Here is a 17,953-nt window from a genome sequence, read left to right as displayed (position 1 = left end):
ACAGCTAAGATTTGGAGATGTGCTGCAGTACATGTAAGCCAGTTCTCGCTTTTCTTAAACATGCAATGATAGTTGTCTTGTTGTTATGGGTAAATCGTCGATAACAGCTTATACCTCTGTATGAGTGATCGACATAGCTGTTCATGCAGAGGGCTTTTATGCATTAAATTACCGAAATATTACTATTCTAGGCGGCTCGGTCGTTCAGCTCACTCGGGAAGCCAAGGTAGGGCGGTGGTAATTCTTAAAAGCTGCATACCATAGACAAGCTAAATTTCAGTATGTTTTCTTTTTTCACAATCATTTAATCTGTCGTTCAATGTGATTCAAAGAACACCAATAAATCGTAAAAAAAATTAATCTTTAATTATTGTAATGATGGTCTTGCTGTTCTGGGTCAATCGCCGATAACAGCTTATATCTCTGTATGAATGATCGACGTATGTGTTCATAATGAGGGCTTTTATACATTAAATTATCGAAATATTATTTTTCGTGGTGGCTCTTGTCGTTCAGTTCACTCAGGGAGCCAGGTAGGGCGGTGGTAATTCTTAAAATTTTCATACCCTAGACAAACTAAATTTAAGTATGTTTTCTTTTTTCGCAATCATTTAATCTGTCGGTTAAAGTTATCCAACGAAAATCAATAAATCCTAAAAAATTTAATCCTTAATTATTTCAAAAAATAATGAAAATATACGAATTTGTTCACAATTCCCATTTTCAGTGAAAGACAAGCCTTGTAAAATTCTGAAAGTTATTAGTTGCCAACAGATTCTAAAACCCTCCGCGCTTTTGCGCATGCGTTAGGATGAGTTCAATTCATCAAAATAGGGGTGAGAGAAAAAATGAAAGGAGGAGATGTTTACATTTAACAATAAACTCGGATTACTCGCTGACTGAATTAAAATAAAATAACATGGCAGGAAACGAAATGATGCTCACATATTCATGGAAAAAAATTGAAGGAAAAAGTATCTATACTCTGTTTCACCCTAACTTGGCAGTATTGTAAAAGGCAGAAAATGTGACGCTCCGCGTTGGGAAAGAGTTCCCCTTCAATTCCGACTTTAAAATAGTTAAAATGCGCAGAAATTTATCAAAAAATATCATAAATTACAGAAATTCTTTTTTTATCAGTTTGTATTTAAAATTATTCTCAAGTTAGAAGTGGTTGTCTGTTAATAAAGTAATAAACTTGCAACTTGTAAATAAAGCGAACGAATAAAACTAAAAGATTGACATAATGAATTCCACTTTGGCTAGAACCGGTCTTCAAGGTCAAATATTTGGCGCGCTTTTCTTTTACGTCTCCGCCAACTCAGCTTCATTCAGTTCGTAACCATTATCATCTTTCGTACTTTTTTATTCTCTCTTTTTTACCAGCTGATATTTTTGATACTATTAATCACATTAGTAGTTACTAGTTTTGATTGTTGAATATTTATTCGATTCGTTATTTCTATTCACTTCTAAAATGCCTGAAAAAGAAAAAGTGTTACCACTGACTACACTGTGCACACCTTCAAGACGAGTGAAACCAACGAAAAGTGCAGCATGCAGAAACATATTAAAGGTTTATTCTCGTCTCCGAGAAAACCCTCAAGATTCCATCAATCAAATCGTCGATGAAGTTTCGCATCTTACAGGTGTTTCGCAATGAACAGTTTTCCTTTTGAAAAAAGAAATAAAGCATTCAGTCCTTTAAGTACCCCTGGAAAGAAATGACCAGGCTCAGTAGGTAAACATTCAGGTCTTGTAAAATATGATGATTTTACATTATCCTGTATTTGACGAAAAATCCATGCATATTTTCGTAGAAATGAGATCCCAACATTAGATAAAGTTTTAAAAGATGTGAACGATGCTACAGATATCTTTTCGAAAAACAATAGCCGAACTACGCTTTACAGAATAAGATTTAGGGTTTTCTTTTGAGAAACGATGTAACGAAATGAAATAACTTTAATGATTTATTAAAATAATGTAAAAATAATATTGAAAAAATAATGAAAATAAGGAAAAAATTAGTTCTCCGATAAAGTGATAATATAATAAAGTAAATAAATATTTACTATTTGGCGAAAAATTTGCGAGATAAAGTTTCGCCAGCGATCTGCATTTCTAGTAACTTTGTACTTTAAAGTAACCCAGTTCCCCTGACAACGACTGTGATTCGGCTAGCCTAGAATATACTCTACTGCCAAGTTAGGGTGGAACAGAGTATAATAGGACGGAAATCAAGATCAAATAATGATGAAGAATTCTGGAAATGCGCTCATCTTTCCTCGTCTCACTCTTTAGGGAAAAAGAATCGTCGAAAAGGGGTCGTCTCAGAATACTGAAACGAACAGTAATTTTGTTATTTTTAGAGCTCGCAGAATTCGCCTTATTTTTTGTTTCAAAATTAACGAGCTTTCTTGTTGCAACAGGTGACATCCGTTCCCTGATAACCCCCAAAAAGCCGCAGCGCCCCTCCGCTCTCTCTGGGTCCAGAGGTGAGATCGAGGACAAGAAAATGGAGGACATCTACGAGACGCTCAAGGAGGAGGACCACTACACCTACCTGGACGAGGTATTGAATTCATTCAGTTCATTTCTTTTTATTAAGGAAGCATTCGTGTGGTTGGAATTTATTGAAATTTAATGCCAGAGAGAAAAATATGAAAAGTTAAAGTAAATATCTCCTTTCCTATTTTTTAATGTGTGACCTCGACAATTTACATCTTAAATGAGCGATTTCACGAAAGAAATGCAAAATACCAAAGTAAGTAGAAAAGGAAACGTTGTTCACAGAGGCGTAGCGGGAGCAAATGGCGCCAGAGGCTTATTATGATTTTTTACGCCCCCATTCGTTATCAGTAGTAGCGAATATAAATAGCAGTTAGAGCATGGTATCCTTTTTTTTTTAAATTCTCATTATATTTGTCTTTTAAAAGTTACATAAAACGAATGATTGTCGCTATTGTGCCCCAGGCATCTATAAGCTTGGCCTTTTCTGCTAAGGCTTTGCCACTGTTTATAAATATTATAAGTTAACCTTCAACTTATTATGATCAACTCATATATCATGGTGATGGTATATAAGTGGTTATGGCTCAACTTATTATGATACAGCGAAATTAAAAGGGTGGATCAAACGAAAATAGAACAGTAGCTACATCATGAAATGGTATATTTTTTTAAAAAAAATAACCACCAAAATAAAACAAAGCCTTTGTTCCATTGTTTCACCAAACGATGGACACATTTGCTGAAGCTGTTTGGCTGAGATTGAAGCCAGTTTCGAATAGTGTCCATGATATTACTGTCCGAGTGCAAAGAATAATGTTTCAATTTCGTTTTGAGCGAAACAAGCAACTCAAAATCACATGGTGATAGGTAGGGACTCTACGGTGAATGTTCTAACTCTATCCATCCAAACTTCGTCAATTTGTTCAATGTACGATTGGCCGTGTATTATTATGGAGCAAAACCATTTCAAATGGTTCTGAAATGTTTCTGCCAGTCCTGTACCTGATGACAGTAAGTGTTCTATGTACCATTCATCATTGGCCAATGTAAAATTCGAAATCCAACAACTTCTGCCTTTAAGAAGCGTTGTTTTTCTTTAGTAGAAGTTGCAATACAGTTGTATATGAACTACCTCTTGATTGTCTGCTGAGTCTCTACTGTTTACTGATTGCAGATGAATATTACTTGGTTCCGTGCAATTACCTGGGGCAAGTCCATTCTGCAATAGAAAATGTATTTTTATTTTATCTCCCCTCTATACGCCATTTTCATCATACTTACACGAAAATATACCAAACTGTAACCGTTGTTCTGATTTCATTTGACGCATCTTTACAAATGGGACAAAGAAAGCTAAAGTATTAAGAATAATATGTAAATTCTGTATACTAAATATGGAGAATAATTCCACCACCCTTGTGGTGTATCTTATAAATTAGGAATTTTATTGCAATGGATTGTAACGCACATTGAAAAATGCTATAAATTCAAAGTGCTATTAAGGAAATGTAAAATGGCACGCCATAAGCAAATGCAAATCCAACGGTGATTGTCACTAAGTGAAAGTCACAAAAGGAATAAAAAAGTGCATATTTAGAGATGGGCACTGTTTCATTTACCAAACTAATACGTTGGTTCACAAAATGTGTACAGCAGCAAGATATTATGAACAATAATAATAAAATAAACATTCCTGGATTATTACAGTGCCCGAAAAAATTATAAGGACACGCGAAAAATCGCCAAATCTAGAAGCCTTGTTTACAGAATCGTATGCAAATTTTAGCAGCAAAAAATAGAAGTAAAACTAAAATATTTTATTCGAAAAGTAATTAAAATTTTCAATTTTAAATCTGCTAAAATTTAAATTTTGATTTTTAAACCTAAATGAAAACGGAAAAAAGTATAAGGACATTGCTTTTTCTCCAGTAATTATTTAAAAATTTGCATATTTGAAAGCATAAAATGACAATTCCGAGTTAAAAGATTCATTTGCGAAAAGAATTTCCCACTCGGCGACTTTCAGTGTGAATTTTTAAACGATGTCCAAAGGAACTAAACTTTCTGACTCTGAAAAAGGAAAAATTGTTGCTTTTCGAGAATGTGGATTAAGTGGATGGGAAATTTCAAAAAGAATCAAGAGATCTAAAACGGTGGTTTATAATTTTCTAAAAAATCCTGGGATGTATGGTATGAAAAAGTGAACTGGGAGAACAGAAATTCTCACTCGTCGACAAAAAAGAATGATTGTAAGGAAAGCTTGCGAGAAAAGAGAAACCGCAAATGAAGTTAGACAAAATTTGAGTTTACCATGCTCAACAAGGACTATTCAAAATGTTTTGAGTAAACATCCTCAAGTTTCTTATGGGAAATTAGTGTCACGCCCCCCCCCCCTCTTACAAATCATCATAAAAAAAAGAAGAGTTTACTTTGCCAAAAAATACATTTCTCTTGGTCAAAAGTGAGCTGATGTAATTTTTTCGGACGAAAAAAAGTTCAATCTTGATGGACCTGATGGTTTTCGTTATTTTTGGTATGATCTGCGAAAGACCAAGGAAGTGTTTTCCAGGCGTCAATATGATGGTGGCTCGGTTATGGTATGGGGCGCTTTTGCGGCAAATGGAACCACTCCAATTGTAATTATCAACCGTAAAATGAATTCGGACAGGTATGTTGATATGTTAGGAGAAAGTTTGTTACCTGAAGCGCCACTAATTACTTCAGGGGACTAAATTTTTCAGCAGGATAATGCTTCGATACACATTTCTACGAGTGCAAAATTCTGGTTTGAAGCTAATTCTGTAAATTTACTTGATTGGCCGGTGAGAAGTCCCGATCTTAATCCAATCGAAAACTTCTAGCCCGAGAAGTTTATAAAAACAGCACACAGTATCAATGTACACAAGATCTTGTCGTCGCTATCAAAGACGCTTGGGAAAAAATATCTGTGGACATTTTAAAAGATCTTTCAGGATCTATGACCTCTCGGCTTATTCAAGTGATTGAAAAGGTAGTTTTCTTGATTATTGAAACATTTTTTTAAGTATTTTACAACATGTTCTTATAATTTTTTCCGTATTTCCTTTAATGTTAAATTTTGTAAAATCAATATTTTGAAGCTAAATTATGTTTTTTATGTGGTATAAGTGTTATCACAAAATTATGCAGCAGAAGTAAGAAATATAAAAAGTTCATTTAGGTGAAATGGAAATAAAGCATATTTTCATGCAATTACATGTTGTTTTTATACTTTTTTCGCGCACTGTACGTATCAATTCTTTTCTTTATCATTGCAGATTTCGTGTTGCTACATGCTTGGTTATTCCATTCTCATAAACCGTCTAGACTGCACAATGATAAACTATAAATGTAGTCTTTTTGGCAACTCTAAAAGAAATACCATTGCGTTAAATCAAGTGATATTTTAGACTATTTGTATCTATATTGTACCCAAATTGTTGCGTTCAAAGTTGAAGATTCAACTACAATGTTTAACAAACTTTCCTGACAATCACCTCATGCTTTCCGATAAAGTACTGCAGTTAGTACTTTATTGATTTTCTCCTCTGCATTGACCCCCGGGGGGCACCTCGAAATGAGGATGAGATGCTTTCGGCATGGTGGTTGGATCTAGCCACTCTGGAGGGTACACTAATAGGTGGGGGATTTGACTCCTCCCATCGATGATGGGACCTACTTCCTTCGGGGAGGGTTGTACCGTGGCCGGTGACGGCCCTTAGGACTCAACAACAGTTCCCACCAATGTTGCTGTTGCGGAGGTCCGGTCATTCAGATTTTATGGTTTAAATCCGTGTGCCTTCGTGGCGGTTCGGAGAGTCAGGTGGCTGACTTATCCTCTGCATTGATCGCTGTGGCTACTAGAGGCGGTCCACTAGGAGTTTTTTTTTCTAAAGAAATATAATTGTGATTTCATTTTCTCTGGAATTTTTTTTTAATTGTGGGGGGTCCTTCTGATACTGTACCTAAGTCAGACTTTTACCTCAAATGTTCCATGACCACATTTATTCACAGTTATTAAATTTATGACTGCTTTTATCAATTATTAACATATTTTTCTCTTATCCTGAATTGGCGACATTTCCTATATCAAGTGTGATTAGATTTACTACGATTTCTTATCGGTTCATTTGATATGCCTGTAGTAAATTCACTTCATTTCCAATCTCAGGTGAAGACGGAGCCGGCGTCTGTGAAGAGTGCCCGTCCCTGGTTGGATCTGCAGACCAGCTACGTGGCCATCGCTGCTGCCAACTACGAGTCCCTCGCCGAGATCATCTCTTCGGTAAGACTTCTTGTGAGAAAACGAATGAAAATTAATACAAAGCAGCTACAACATTTAGTGTATTGTCTGCATACTATTAACATCCTGAGTTTGGAAACTCATGTCTTTATAAGAAATCCAACATTAGAGGATCTCCAGAATAAATTTAAAACCGTAATTAGAAAAATTGAAGAATCAGTCTCCCAACCCCCAGTTTCTGATGTGATTTTGTCCACTTTCATTTTATATAAAAACTCATGACCCTTATTTAGTCATTAATGGTTTTCTGTTAACTACCACCCTCCATTTTCGTGAGAAAACATTGAAATTTTTCAAAACTATACATTCTAGACGGGGATAAACCATGGAAGAGTCATCCAAGTATTGAACCGATTTCAAATTTTTTTTTATTATATAATAATTCATGATTTCTAGATATTTCTTCTGTGATCACCCAAGCTCCCTGTAGATAAATTATTGTTGCGTTTCTTGTTCGCACAATAATTTATTTGATAGTGAAGATTGTGGTCTGGATGAAATGACTTGAAGACACAGGTTGTCTTTTATGTGGTTAATTGGTAACATCAACAACAAAAGGCACATGATTACGACATAGTATAGTAGGCCTAGGGAACTACACATAAAATTTCTCGAGAGAGAGAGCGCAGAGATCACACTCCCCCTAGTACAGGAGTCAAGTTCACTTCTACTGGCGAAAAAAAATATACTAAACAACAACAGGAAGACCACGTGATACATGATTGGCAGCTAGCTCCGCCAGGAAGATCACGTGGTCAGCTGAATTCTTAACACTCCCTCCTTCATTTTTGAAAGTAATCGCAAAATAAAACCTTGGGGTAACCCCAGTCTTGATAACTGAACCGATTTCCACAGTGTTATTAGCCTATTAATTTCTCCACTTTGTGTGCATCCTTGACAGTTAAAACGCTCTATGTTTACTACGCAAGTATAATTTATACTTTAATCTAGTGTAATAAGATGTAGCTCCAAAAAGTTGGTTGGAATTACTAAATTAATACTCTTAACTCTTTTTATTAATGAATTTTGAAAGTTCACTCAAGATATAACTATAGTAGTAAGTTAGAATAGAATATAGAATTAGAAAAATGCTTCATAAACATGTTAACAAAATATCTCCAAGGTACGTATAGTGGACCTGCTCAACCCAAATGTGATTCCAGTGGTTTTGATCACAAAGGGTTAATATTGCCGCATTGAAAATCAATAATCGAATCTGCGTGGTCGAATGGTCATAGCACTGGTCTCTTAATCAATCGATCGTAAGTTCGAATCCCGCTAGAGGCAATGCGATTCACAGTCTGTGTAAATATTTAATTCCTTAATTTTATGTTTTCCTTTATTTCATGTTCCAGAAGATTCTGGACTTTTCTTACTGTCTCCAGAAAAGTATTCTGGAACTTTCCCTGCTAGTATAAAAGCAGAAGATCTGTCAGTCACTGTGTTCTGAGTTGAGTTTATAAAATGGTTTAGCTCTGCTTCTTTTGTCTGTCATTGAGTTCCACACTAAAGTATCTACGTAAAAATATGGTGGGCAAAAAACTGGTTAGCAAAGATTACTAGTTTATTTTTAATTTGACTTTTTTCAGACATCGATGTTTTTCAGACCTAAGCACAGCTAGAAATTTTCCACTGAAAAATATGCCTATTCTTACAATAGGAGATAGACAATTGTTCAACCTCGCTAAAGAAATTATGCATTTTTCCCACGACGTTTAAATCATGTCCTAAGTTGGTGTGCTGCATTGAAAAAATAATAATAAACTAAAAGCATCTTGATTTCGAAATTCTTATGTAGAGCCGAGATTCAATCGAATAGAAATTACCTCTTATACGTCTGTGCTAAAATGAGAGTTCAAATTTCGGGTTTTACCGGATTTGAAAATGAAACTCATCTAGGACATTATCCAGATATCGACATACCACAAAATCATCATGTGATATGTAGAACGCCTTTAAAACAAAAATACAACATATTGTGCTCTCAGCAAAATGCCGAAAAACATGATTCATGACATACTTTTATAAGTAGTAAAAAAATAATGTAAAAAAGTATGGAGTTATGCAACAACACATTTACATGCAGAATCGCTGCGGTTTGTTTTGCAATTGAAAAGGAACCGCATTAAATGTTGAAATAAAACTGTTACGAATTAATAAAGAGTTAGGCTTAGCGAATAGTCGAATATCAGCTGTTACCTCACAATATGCGCAAGCACCATCATAGGTGAAAGTATTAAATTGAAGGCAAAATCATAAATATAGAATTAAGTTCTAATAAAAGAAAATTATCTATTTTCCCCAATATATTCTTGATCTACTAGATGGATTAGTAAATGATAATATGAGGCTTATTAAAGAAAGATATGATAATGTATCTAATAATGGAAAAAAATAAGTTTTTGGTAATACATTTTTGGCCAAAAGTTTGGCGAGATTCCGCCATAAATATTCCTGATTCACCAGATTAATGGGTGGTTTATTAATGATAGAATTTCTGGAAAACGGAGCTTCACTCACCAAGGTTTTTTTTTTTTTTTTTCCCTTCTGTAAAATCGTATTTTTTCGGTGGAAATATTTAGATACGAATCACTTACTGGTTACAAATGAATATTTTTTTCAATCGTACCTACATATAAACTGGTCATTTAAGTAAAAAAAAAAAAAAAAAAAAATGCTCTTAGTTTAACATGTTATTCGAAACAATCTGCAATAATACAGTATTCATTTTACACCGTATCCATCATTAATTATATTTTGAACTTACACTCAGTTTCACCATGGTGAAATCGGGTCCGAGAGGGCGCTGCATGACATTGTCAGGCATGACAGAAGATTAAAAAAAAGCTCTAATAATTAGTAAAATGTTAGTTACAGCTCTAATAATTATTAAAAAAAAATGTTGTGTGTAAAATCGCTTTTTGTTTTCAGGTAAGACGCCTATATATAAAAACTTAAAAACCAAAAATATTAAATGTAAGTACATAAGTAAAAAATTAAGCCAAAAAGAGCGACTCAAATCGAGGACCCACAACACACGCGTCATTTATGGTGTTCCGACCACTAAGTTACACTGTCTACATTTCGAAGAATAATATACTTATTTTAATAGTTAGTTATAAAAAAATGTTGTTTTTTTGGTGTGTAAAATAGCGTTTGTTCAGAAAAGACACCTCTATAGAGAAATTTAAAATATAAAATATAAATATAAAAAAAACCTTATCTAAATATAAAATTTGATCCAAATCGTTTAGAAATATTTTCGAGATACACGAAATAAGTAAATTTATATACATACAAGAATTGCTCATTTAAAGTTATAAGATATGATATTGAATATAATTTTGGAAGCTGAAGTAATATGTTTTGGCAAAGGATTCGACAAAACGTTAAAGATGCTTTTGCATGCTTTCTAGAACACTACCCGTTTTCTTAAGCGTCCTACTATAGCTTGCAGAGCATCTTAAATTCTTAAAACTAAAATAATACTCCAAGTAATTTAGAATTCCATCGGCTTGTTTATTCTTTCAACATAACAGCGTATATTACAAACATTGCCAGATTCCAGAAGGTTTACAATGGATCATCAGTTATTATACAAAAAATAAACGAAATGATATTAACAAAATATGTTTATCAAAGAAAAAAATCGTTTGCTTTCACTTTTTAATAATATTTGAACAAAATAAAAATAGTAGCAGTTATAAAATGTCTGAAAAGGAATCGTCTGCTAAATGTTTATTAACAGATTTAGATTATGATATTTACCGAACAGATGCACTCTGAATGAAACGATAGTAGATATACTGTTTATTGTCTACAGACTTAAATTAGGTTTAAATCAACATCTCTATTGAACTACTGTTGTCTAATTATAATGTCTGGGAATTAGGGGACTTCGGTTCGAAACTCGATTTCACTTAAGAACTCCAATGCATGTGATATATGCAAATGACACATATTAATTCTATCATCGTGGGGCAAATGGCCTCTCGGTAAAATGTGAAAAGATGGTTGCTCAAATGTTGCTCTCATCATTTGAAGAAGATTGGAAGTTACGATGTTCGTTCTAAAATCATTGACCTGTTGCATCAAAGTGAACGTTAATGTAACTAACCTTAATCATATATTTTGAAATTAACGACCCAAAATAACAAGATCAGGCGAGTTCCTAAATTTCGAGAAAAACTAAGAAGTTCATTTTGTTTTCTGGCGTCTTTTTTTCATCAGCTGTGAATCAATTTAAATCGTGATTTTGCTTTATGTCCTCATTTTGTAACATTTAAATACAATGAAAAGCCAACCGTAGATATCAAAAATTTTTATGTATAGATTCCTTAGCAATCTTGGAGGTTTTCAGAAAGAAAAGTTTCTTATATAGAATAAAATTTCTATATATGGAATAAAAAATTATATATAAAGAGTTATGAATGCTTACTGTGGCCTTTGAATCCTGTCATAAGAAGGAAAATAAAATTTTAAAAAATAATAACTTTTCTGTGGAAAAATTATCAGTCAATCATGTGTTATTCACAGATTTTGATTCACGAATTCTTTTCATTCCTTGGAATGATATTTTTAATTTAAAGTTAGCTTAATTTAAGATTGTGTTTTTTATGAGTATGATCTTTAAGATGGAAATCTTTAACCCGTTACTGGAGACGGGAGTCAAAATGACTCCGCTCTGTTCATTAGCTCTGATTACCACGTGGTATTTTATTCTTGAATACAGTCATCATCTTAGTACCTTTAAGGTGTTCTTTCAGCAGTATGTTGGCAAAAGTCAACGTATGAAACGTGCGTATAACCGAGTTATTTGTTTTCAAAGTTTTTGTTGTTATTTAAGGTGTCAATGACTCCATGTCTCTTTTAATTTGAATAATGCAAAAAGAAATATTTTTAAAATAATATTTTTAAATATTGTATTTTTTATTTTTGTTTGTGAAATTCTGACAATCATTAACATTAATGTAATTTCGTAATATTTATACGATGTAAACTCTTATTAAACGATTATTTAGAATTTTCTTATAACATCTTTACAAAATTTAATATAATAGCATTTAACTTTTTTAATATTAATGTTTTTAATATTTTTGGTAACTAAACGACTTCCAGAATGCATTGAGTCTCCAAAATAAATTCCAATGCTGTTTACAAATGGCAATAAATAAATAAATAAAAATAACAATGGAGTCATTTTGACTCTCTGTCTCTGCCCGGGTGAGGAAACTCATGTCTCAAGGCTTAAGTAAGAAAAAGTTCTGTTTAGAAAGAGATGTAGAAATGAAATTAAAATAAATAAAAATGGTTCTTTTTATATTTATACACACAAACATACATTTTTTTGAACATTGTAAGCAAATTTACATGTTTAGCATATTTGCAAATACCTTAAAATTAATCTATTTGATAGTTTTTTTTCTTTCTTTAGATTAAAATTTTTGCTATGCAAAATTGCTCCCGAAAGAAAATGACGAAACATTAGCAGCATTTTTTTAATATATTCAAATTTCAAAATATTGAATTTTATCTAGGAATCTTCCAGTTTAATAAATAGATGTTCGGTAAAAATCATAATCTAAATCTGTTAATAGACATTTAGCAGACGATTCCTTTTTAGACATTTTATAACTGCTAGAATTTTTATTTTGTTAAAATATTATTAAAAAGTAAAAGCAAACGATTTTTTCTTTGATAAACATATTTTGTTAATATTATTTCGTTTATTTTTTGTATAATAGCTGATGATCCATTGTAAACCTTCTGGAATCTGGCAATGTAAGATGCGCTGTTATGTTGAAAGAATAAACAAGCTGATGGAATTCTAAATTGCTTAGTTTAGTTGTAAGAATTTAAGATCCTCTGCAAGCTATAGTTTGAAGCTTAAGAAAACGGGTAGTTTTCTAGAAAGCATGCAAAAAATAGATTCGATTTCTAGTTGCACAATATGTTGAATGTCATGTTGGTTAATATTTTGGTATTAATTTCCATTAATTTAATAATTTCTGATTATCACTTGGATATAACTCGTCATTTAAATAATATTTTACAGTTAAAAAAGCATTTGTCTGTTGTCATATCATAACCGAATGATTTATTTGCGTAAATTCTAATCATTATGACTTAAAAAAAATATTTTAAGACACTGTTTATTAATTTTCTTTTTCCCTTGCAGTCCATGAATAGTGGAATGGAATTGTTCCAGAATGGCGGAAAAAGCCTTAAGTGGAAAGATTTCTCTGTCGAATCTGATGCTCCTTTGTTTGTGCTACCTGACAAAAATATTTACAACGCCATCTATCGGCCACAAGAGAAAGATGTCATGCTTTTGGTGAGTCATTTGTTTCAGTTTTCTTCCATATTTACACATACTCTGAGAGATACCTATTCTTATCGCCATAGTTGAATTTTTTTTTAAATTCTTGTGAATACTTCTTTAAATTAATTGATTTTCCTTATTTCGCGTAAAAATTATGGAATTTTGTAACTGGAGAGTGTGTTAACGCTCAATTTAATTTAAAGCATAATTTTTAATAAATTTCTTTTGGATTAAAATTAAACATCAAAATTTGGATAATTGTTAAATAAAATTAAATCATAAAAAGCAATATATATATATATATATATATATATATATATATATATATATATATATATATATATATATATATATATATATATATATATATATATATATATTTAGAAAAATTATTGAAAAATCGATAATTAATCATTTAAAGAAGCTTTCTGTTATGATAAATATTAAAAATATTTTTAAAATAAAATAAAAAAATTAAGATTACTTTTGAATTTTTACCACTACTTTTGATGTATATCAAAGCGAAGGACAAAAACATTCAAAATGAAAGCTCTTTGATTTCAAAATCTGGCTAATGGGTAATATATGGTGTCTAAAAAATTTTCAAGAATGTATAGAATATGTATATATGATATTGAATTTTTAGATTAAACAAAAACGAAACAATGTGTAGCATTCATTTTAATTATAAAAATGAAATGTAACTGTGTTAATAAGTAACGCAGCGACAATTGATAAAATATAAGTTGTAAATGGAGGTTATTTCTTCCAAGAAAATAACATCTGATGTCAAATTTGATATATATCAGAACAAATAGTTATATCTAAAAATTATTGCTTTCCTGATTCTCAATAATTTATTTTGATAGTGAAGACTGGTGCCTGGGTTTTAAATAACTATTTAAATAACAATTTAAAGAATATTTGATAGACAAAAGGCACATGATTACGCTTTCGAAGATAATTCAATATTAATATGTGCATCGAATCCAAGAAAATATTACAAGGTGTAGCAGACTTAGAGAGCTATACATACCATAATATTTGACAGAGAGCCGAGATCACACTCTTCATAGTACATGATATTCAAGTTCGCTTCTGATATAAAAAGAAAATAGTCTAGCATTAACAGTGAGACCAGGTGGTATTTTCATGATTGACAGCTGGCTCCACCCAAGAAGACCACGTGGTTAACTGAATCTTAACACTTTCCATTACTGTTAAAATAGCATAAAAATACTTGTTTTTTTTTAAAAAAATTGCGAACCGAAACTGTGTTAATCGATGTTTTTAAAGGGCATAAAAATGGGTTGTGCCCTTAGGAGAAACAATTCTTAATTAAGTCCCTCCAAGCGTAGCATAGTACGTGAGAATAGGTCTTATAAATACAATGAGCTTATTTGGATTTTATTATAATTTAATAAATGTTTTTAAAATATTGAATTTCATATAGTTTGAGAATTTGAAGTCTGCATCATATTTTTCACTATAAAAGGAAACTTAAGAATATATTACTCTCCAAAAAGAGAAATAAAAATGGATTTAGCAGATGCATAATACTCATAAATATTATATGGAATTTCATACCCAAGCAATGAAAAGAATTTTATATATGTTCTCCTAAATTTTTAAAAAATACAAAAAATTGTATTTTGATATCTCAGAATTCCTTTTGTTCATATTTGGAACAGTAATTTTGTGTTATCAATTTTTCATATTTTACCTCTCCTATATTTCCAGATTCAGCCTATTTTATTAAACTAGTTTTTTTAAATCGATTTTTAAAATTTAATTGATTAATATATTTTGGTTTATTTATTTATTTTGCCGGTAAAAACATTTCAGTTGCTTAAAGGAGGAAGTTGATTCTGTCATTGTATAATTTTGCATCCGTTTTGTTGTAATAAGTTCGATGGAGAGTGCCTAAAATTATTCTTAGTAAAAAAATAAATGTATAAAGAAATAATATAGTTAATTTTCATATTCCTAAGTTGGTGAAGGAATACAAATTACATTTATGCCTAAAATAAATATTTTATTCCAATGGTAGACTCGCAACTCTATTTATTTCTCTGGCGCTTATTTCTTTGTTAGAGCAGTACCAGACAAGAACAGAAACATACCAAATCACAAAGTTAACTCACCAAATTTCTCCAATACAAGGTAGAAATAGTTTGGGGCGTTTGTTTTTACTTTTGAATGGCAACAACAAAGGGGAAAAGTACCCCTTATTTTGCTGCCATCAAACTTTTATATGCCTTATTCTTCCGTTAATGTGATGATAACAAAATATAATGATAATTCGACTATTCTTTTCAACTGGTTAATTAATTGGCTATAATTATGAATATGTTGTTCTATGAGGTTGACAGAGCAAGAGTGAAATAATTTGCCGCCTTTGCACTAATTGCTGGATGGACGTTGTGCTAAAATATTAATTTGTAAACGATTTTTAAAAAAGTTATTCATATCTAAGAAATGAAACACAAATATACAAGAAAAGAATATATATTTTGAGTTTATTAGAAATATGATGCAATTATGTTTCTATATCCCATTAATCGCCTTGTCAATTTTTAAAATCAAAAATAACATGTGCAGTTTTGTGTGAAATTTTTGTTTCAATTGCTTGAGATAAATTTGTCTAAAACACAAATTCGATTTTCAAAAATATTATTAACCGCCTTCCAGGGATAAAATAACTAACCAAGAATAACACGATAAATTGAATGAAAGTGCTAAATCTACGCCAAAAATATTTCGTACCTGTTGTGCTGCCAATGCCTTGTAAAGGGTTCTCTGGAAGTTTATTAGAGAGTATGCGAGAAAGTTTGGGGAAGACCCCTCCCGCTGAGTCAGAATTTTTAGTGAATAAATCATAACAGACCAAAAATTATATATATATAAGAAAAACTTATATTCCTGACATTTGAATCTTTCAGGTGACGCCCAGGAAGCAGAGCACCCCTCAGAATGCCCGGAATCTCAACAGATATCCAGTCCTAGCAAGCTTTACTGATAACCTACCCAAATCCCAAATCTCGGAGCCTCCCAGCCCTTACATGGAATGGGCTTCCGTTTACGTCCTACAACGTTGCACGGTCACCACAGTCGAACATTTCGCAGAAAACACAGCCCTTCAGAGGGGAAATCAGCACGTGCATCTGCGCAACTATTGCTTCGTTCTACTTCAGCTCATCCACAGTCTAAAAAGCCTGCAAGCCGAGGGCATCGAAGAGGTCAGCTGCGACCTCAGTCGTCTCATCGTGGTGGATAGCCAAGAAGACAAACCGCCAGTTTTCGTTCTCTTCCCAGAAGACAAAGCTCACATGACCCTCTGCGATAACAGGAAAACTCTCTGCCAGGCAGTTTTGTCCGCACTGTACCATTTCCTAAGAATCAATCAGGTGGGTGATCTTGACTCTTGCGAGGTGAATGGCGAAAGACTGGCTGAACCAGTGGCTCACACCTTCAAAGTCATCGCCGAGGTTCTCATCGAGGAAAAAGCTTCTTCTCTGTCACAAGCTAAAGGATTCCTGGAATACATGCTGTGGGGTCCGGTAGATGTCAAAGTCCCAGATAGCCAAACAGATTTGGACACTGTACTGCAGAGATGGTTGGACTTGCAACGGGCACAGATGGTCAAATCCACCATCTCTCAATTGCATAATACTCATCTCCATGTTTATGAAGAATATCAGCTGGTATTCCTGCTGCAAGCTTCTGTGAAAAGTTTAAACAGCGTGATATCAAAGTTATAAAAGAAAGAAATACTGAAAGTTCGAAACATCTCGATAAAATATCGTTTAAACATATTGTTTAACATGTTCACATCGTACATATTTTGAGCAATTCAAGATCTTGACAAGTATTTGAAAGGAGATGAAATAATTTAAAAATGGTTTTGTTCTCATTGACAGAATGGTTAGCTTTTGCTACCACTAACTATCTCATTTTTCATCAATTATATACTTTTTACCTCTTATCATTTAACCTTATCTTCCTTTTCAATCCTTAACGTTTATAAAAAGTGGTCATTTTTCTGTTTTGACCATTTCGTGATTGTTCGCTGCAAAACATTTAAATCTTACAATTACATTTTCCATTACTCATTAATTAAATCGCCATGAGGGAGGAAATCCTTTGGCATTATCTCCTTTTGGTAGCATCACCATTTCATCCTCTTTCTTTTTCTGTAACATTGTATTTTTATTTTTGAAATGATTTTTCCATCTTGGCCTACGATACAAATCGCCAAGATCTTCCTAACTATACTTCTTTCTTTCACATTCTGCTCTTTCCTGATTCTGTCTTATTTTATCCTATTGCCATTGCCATCATCATCATTTCATAAAAAAAGTAAATCAAGTCAAGAATACAAATCGGTTTATAAAAGGAGAAAAATATATAGCTGATGGCTACGGCAAAGAACAGAAATGTCAAGTTGGCATCATTCAAGAATGATCTGTAACGATATAAAACGTATGCATCAGATCTGACACTAAATGGAATAGAATAACGTTAATAATTTGGAAGGCAAGAAGTCGTGCACTTCGACAATCTGAAACGAATTACTTCCAAAAGGTGTTTGATACCCTCATACAGTAGATCTACGGATGCGAAATGCTGTGTCCACTACCATTTTGTAACTATCCAAAATTTGAGATGGTGAGGATTACTCTGTGTGGAATCTACTTTCGCGCTGGTGCGAAAGATTTATTTGCATACGGACATTTTGATGTATGTAAAATGAATGTTATAAATAACATGTTGGGAAAATATAAATATAATTTTAA

At 32.5% G+C, this 17,953-nt stretch overlaps 1 protein-coding gene across 1 annotated transcript in view; it reads left to right on the top strand.

Annotated features, from left to right (window-relative positions):
* The window catches only part of LOC129957047 (1-phosphatidylinositol 3-phosphate 5-kinase-like), a 126,826-nt gene extending 108,873 nt beyond the window's left edge, over positions 1-17,953 (top strand). The window contains exons 8-11 of the mRNA XM_056069171.1: positions 2,433-2,575; positions 6,704-6,817; positions 13,014-13,169; positions 16,100-17,953. Coding sequence (XP_055925146.1) covers positions 2,433-2,575; positions 6,704-6,817; positions 13,014-13,169; positions 16,100-16,918 — 1,232 coding nt within the window. The 3' untranslated portion in view covers positions 16,919-17,953. The remainder of the gene's footprint in view (positions 1-2,432; positions 2,576-6,703; positions 6,818-13,013; positions 13,170-16,099) is intronic.

The sequence above is a fragment of the Argiope bruennichi genome, chromosome 11 (genome assembly GCF_947563725.1).
Source record: "Argiope bruennichi chromosome 11, qqArgBrue1.1, whole genome shotgun sequence".
NCBI classification, from domain to species: domain Eukaryota; kingdom Metazoa; phylum Arthropoda; class Arachnida; order Araneae; family Araneidae; genus Argiope; species Argiope bruennichi.
The sequence above is the reverse complement of the archived record's forward strand: the minus strand, read 5'-3'. Positions and strand labels throughout refer to the sequence as shown.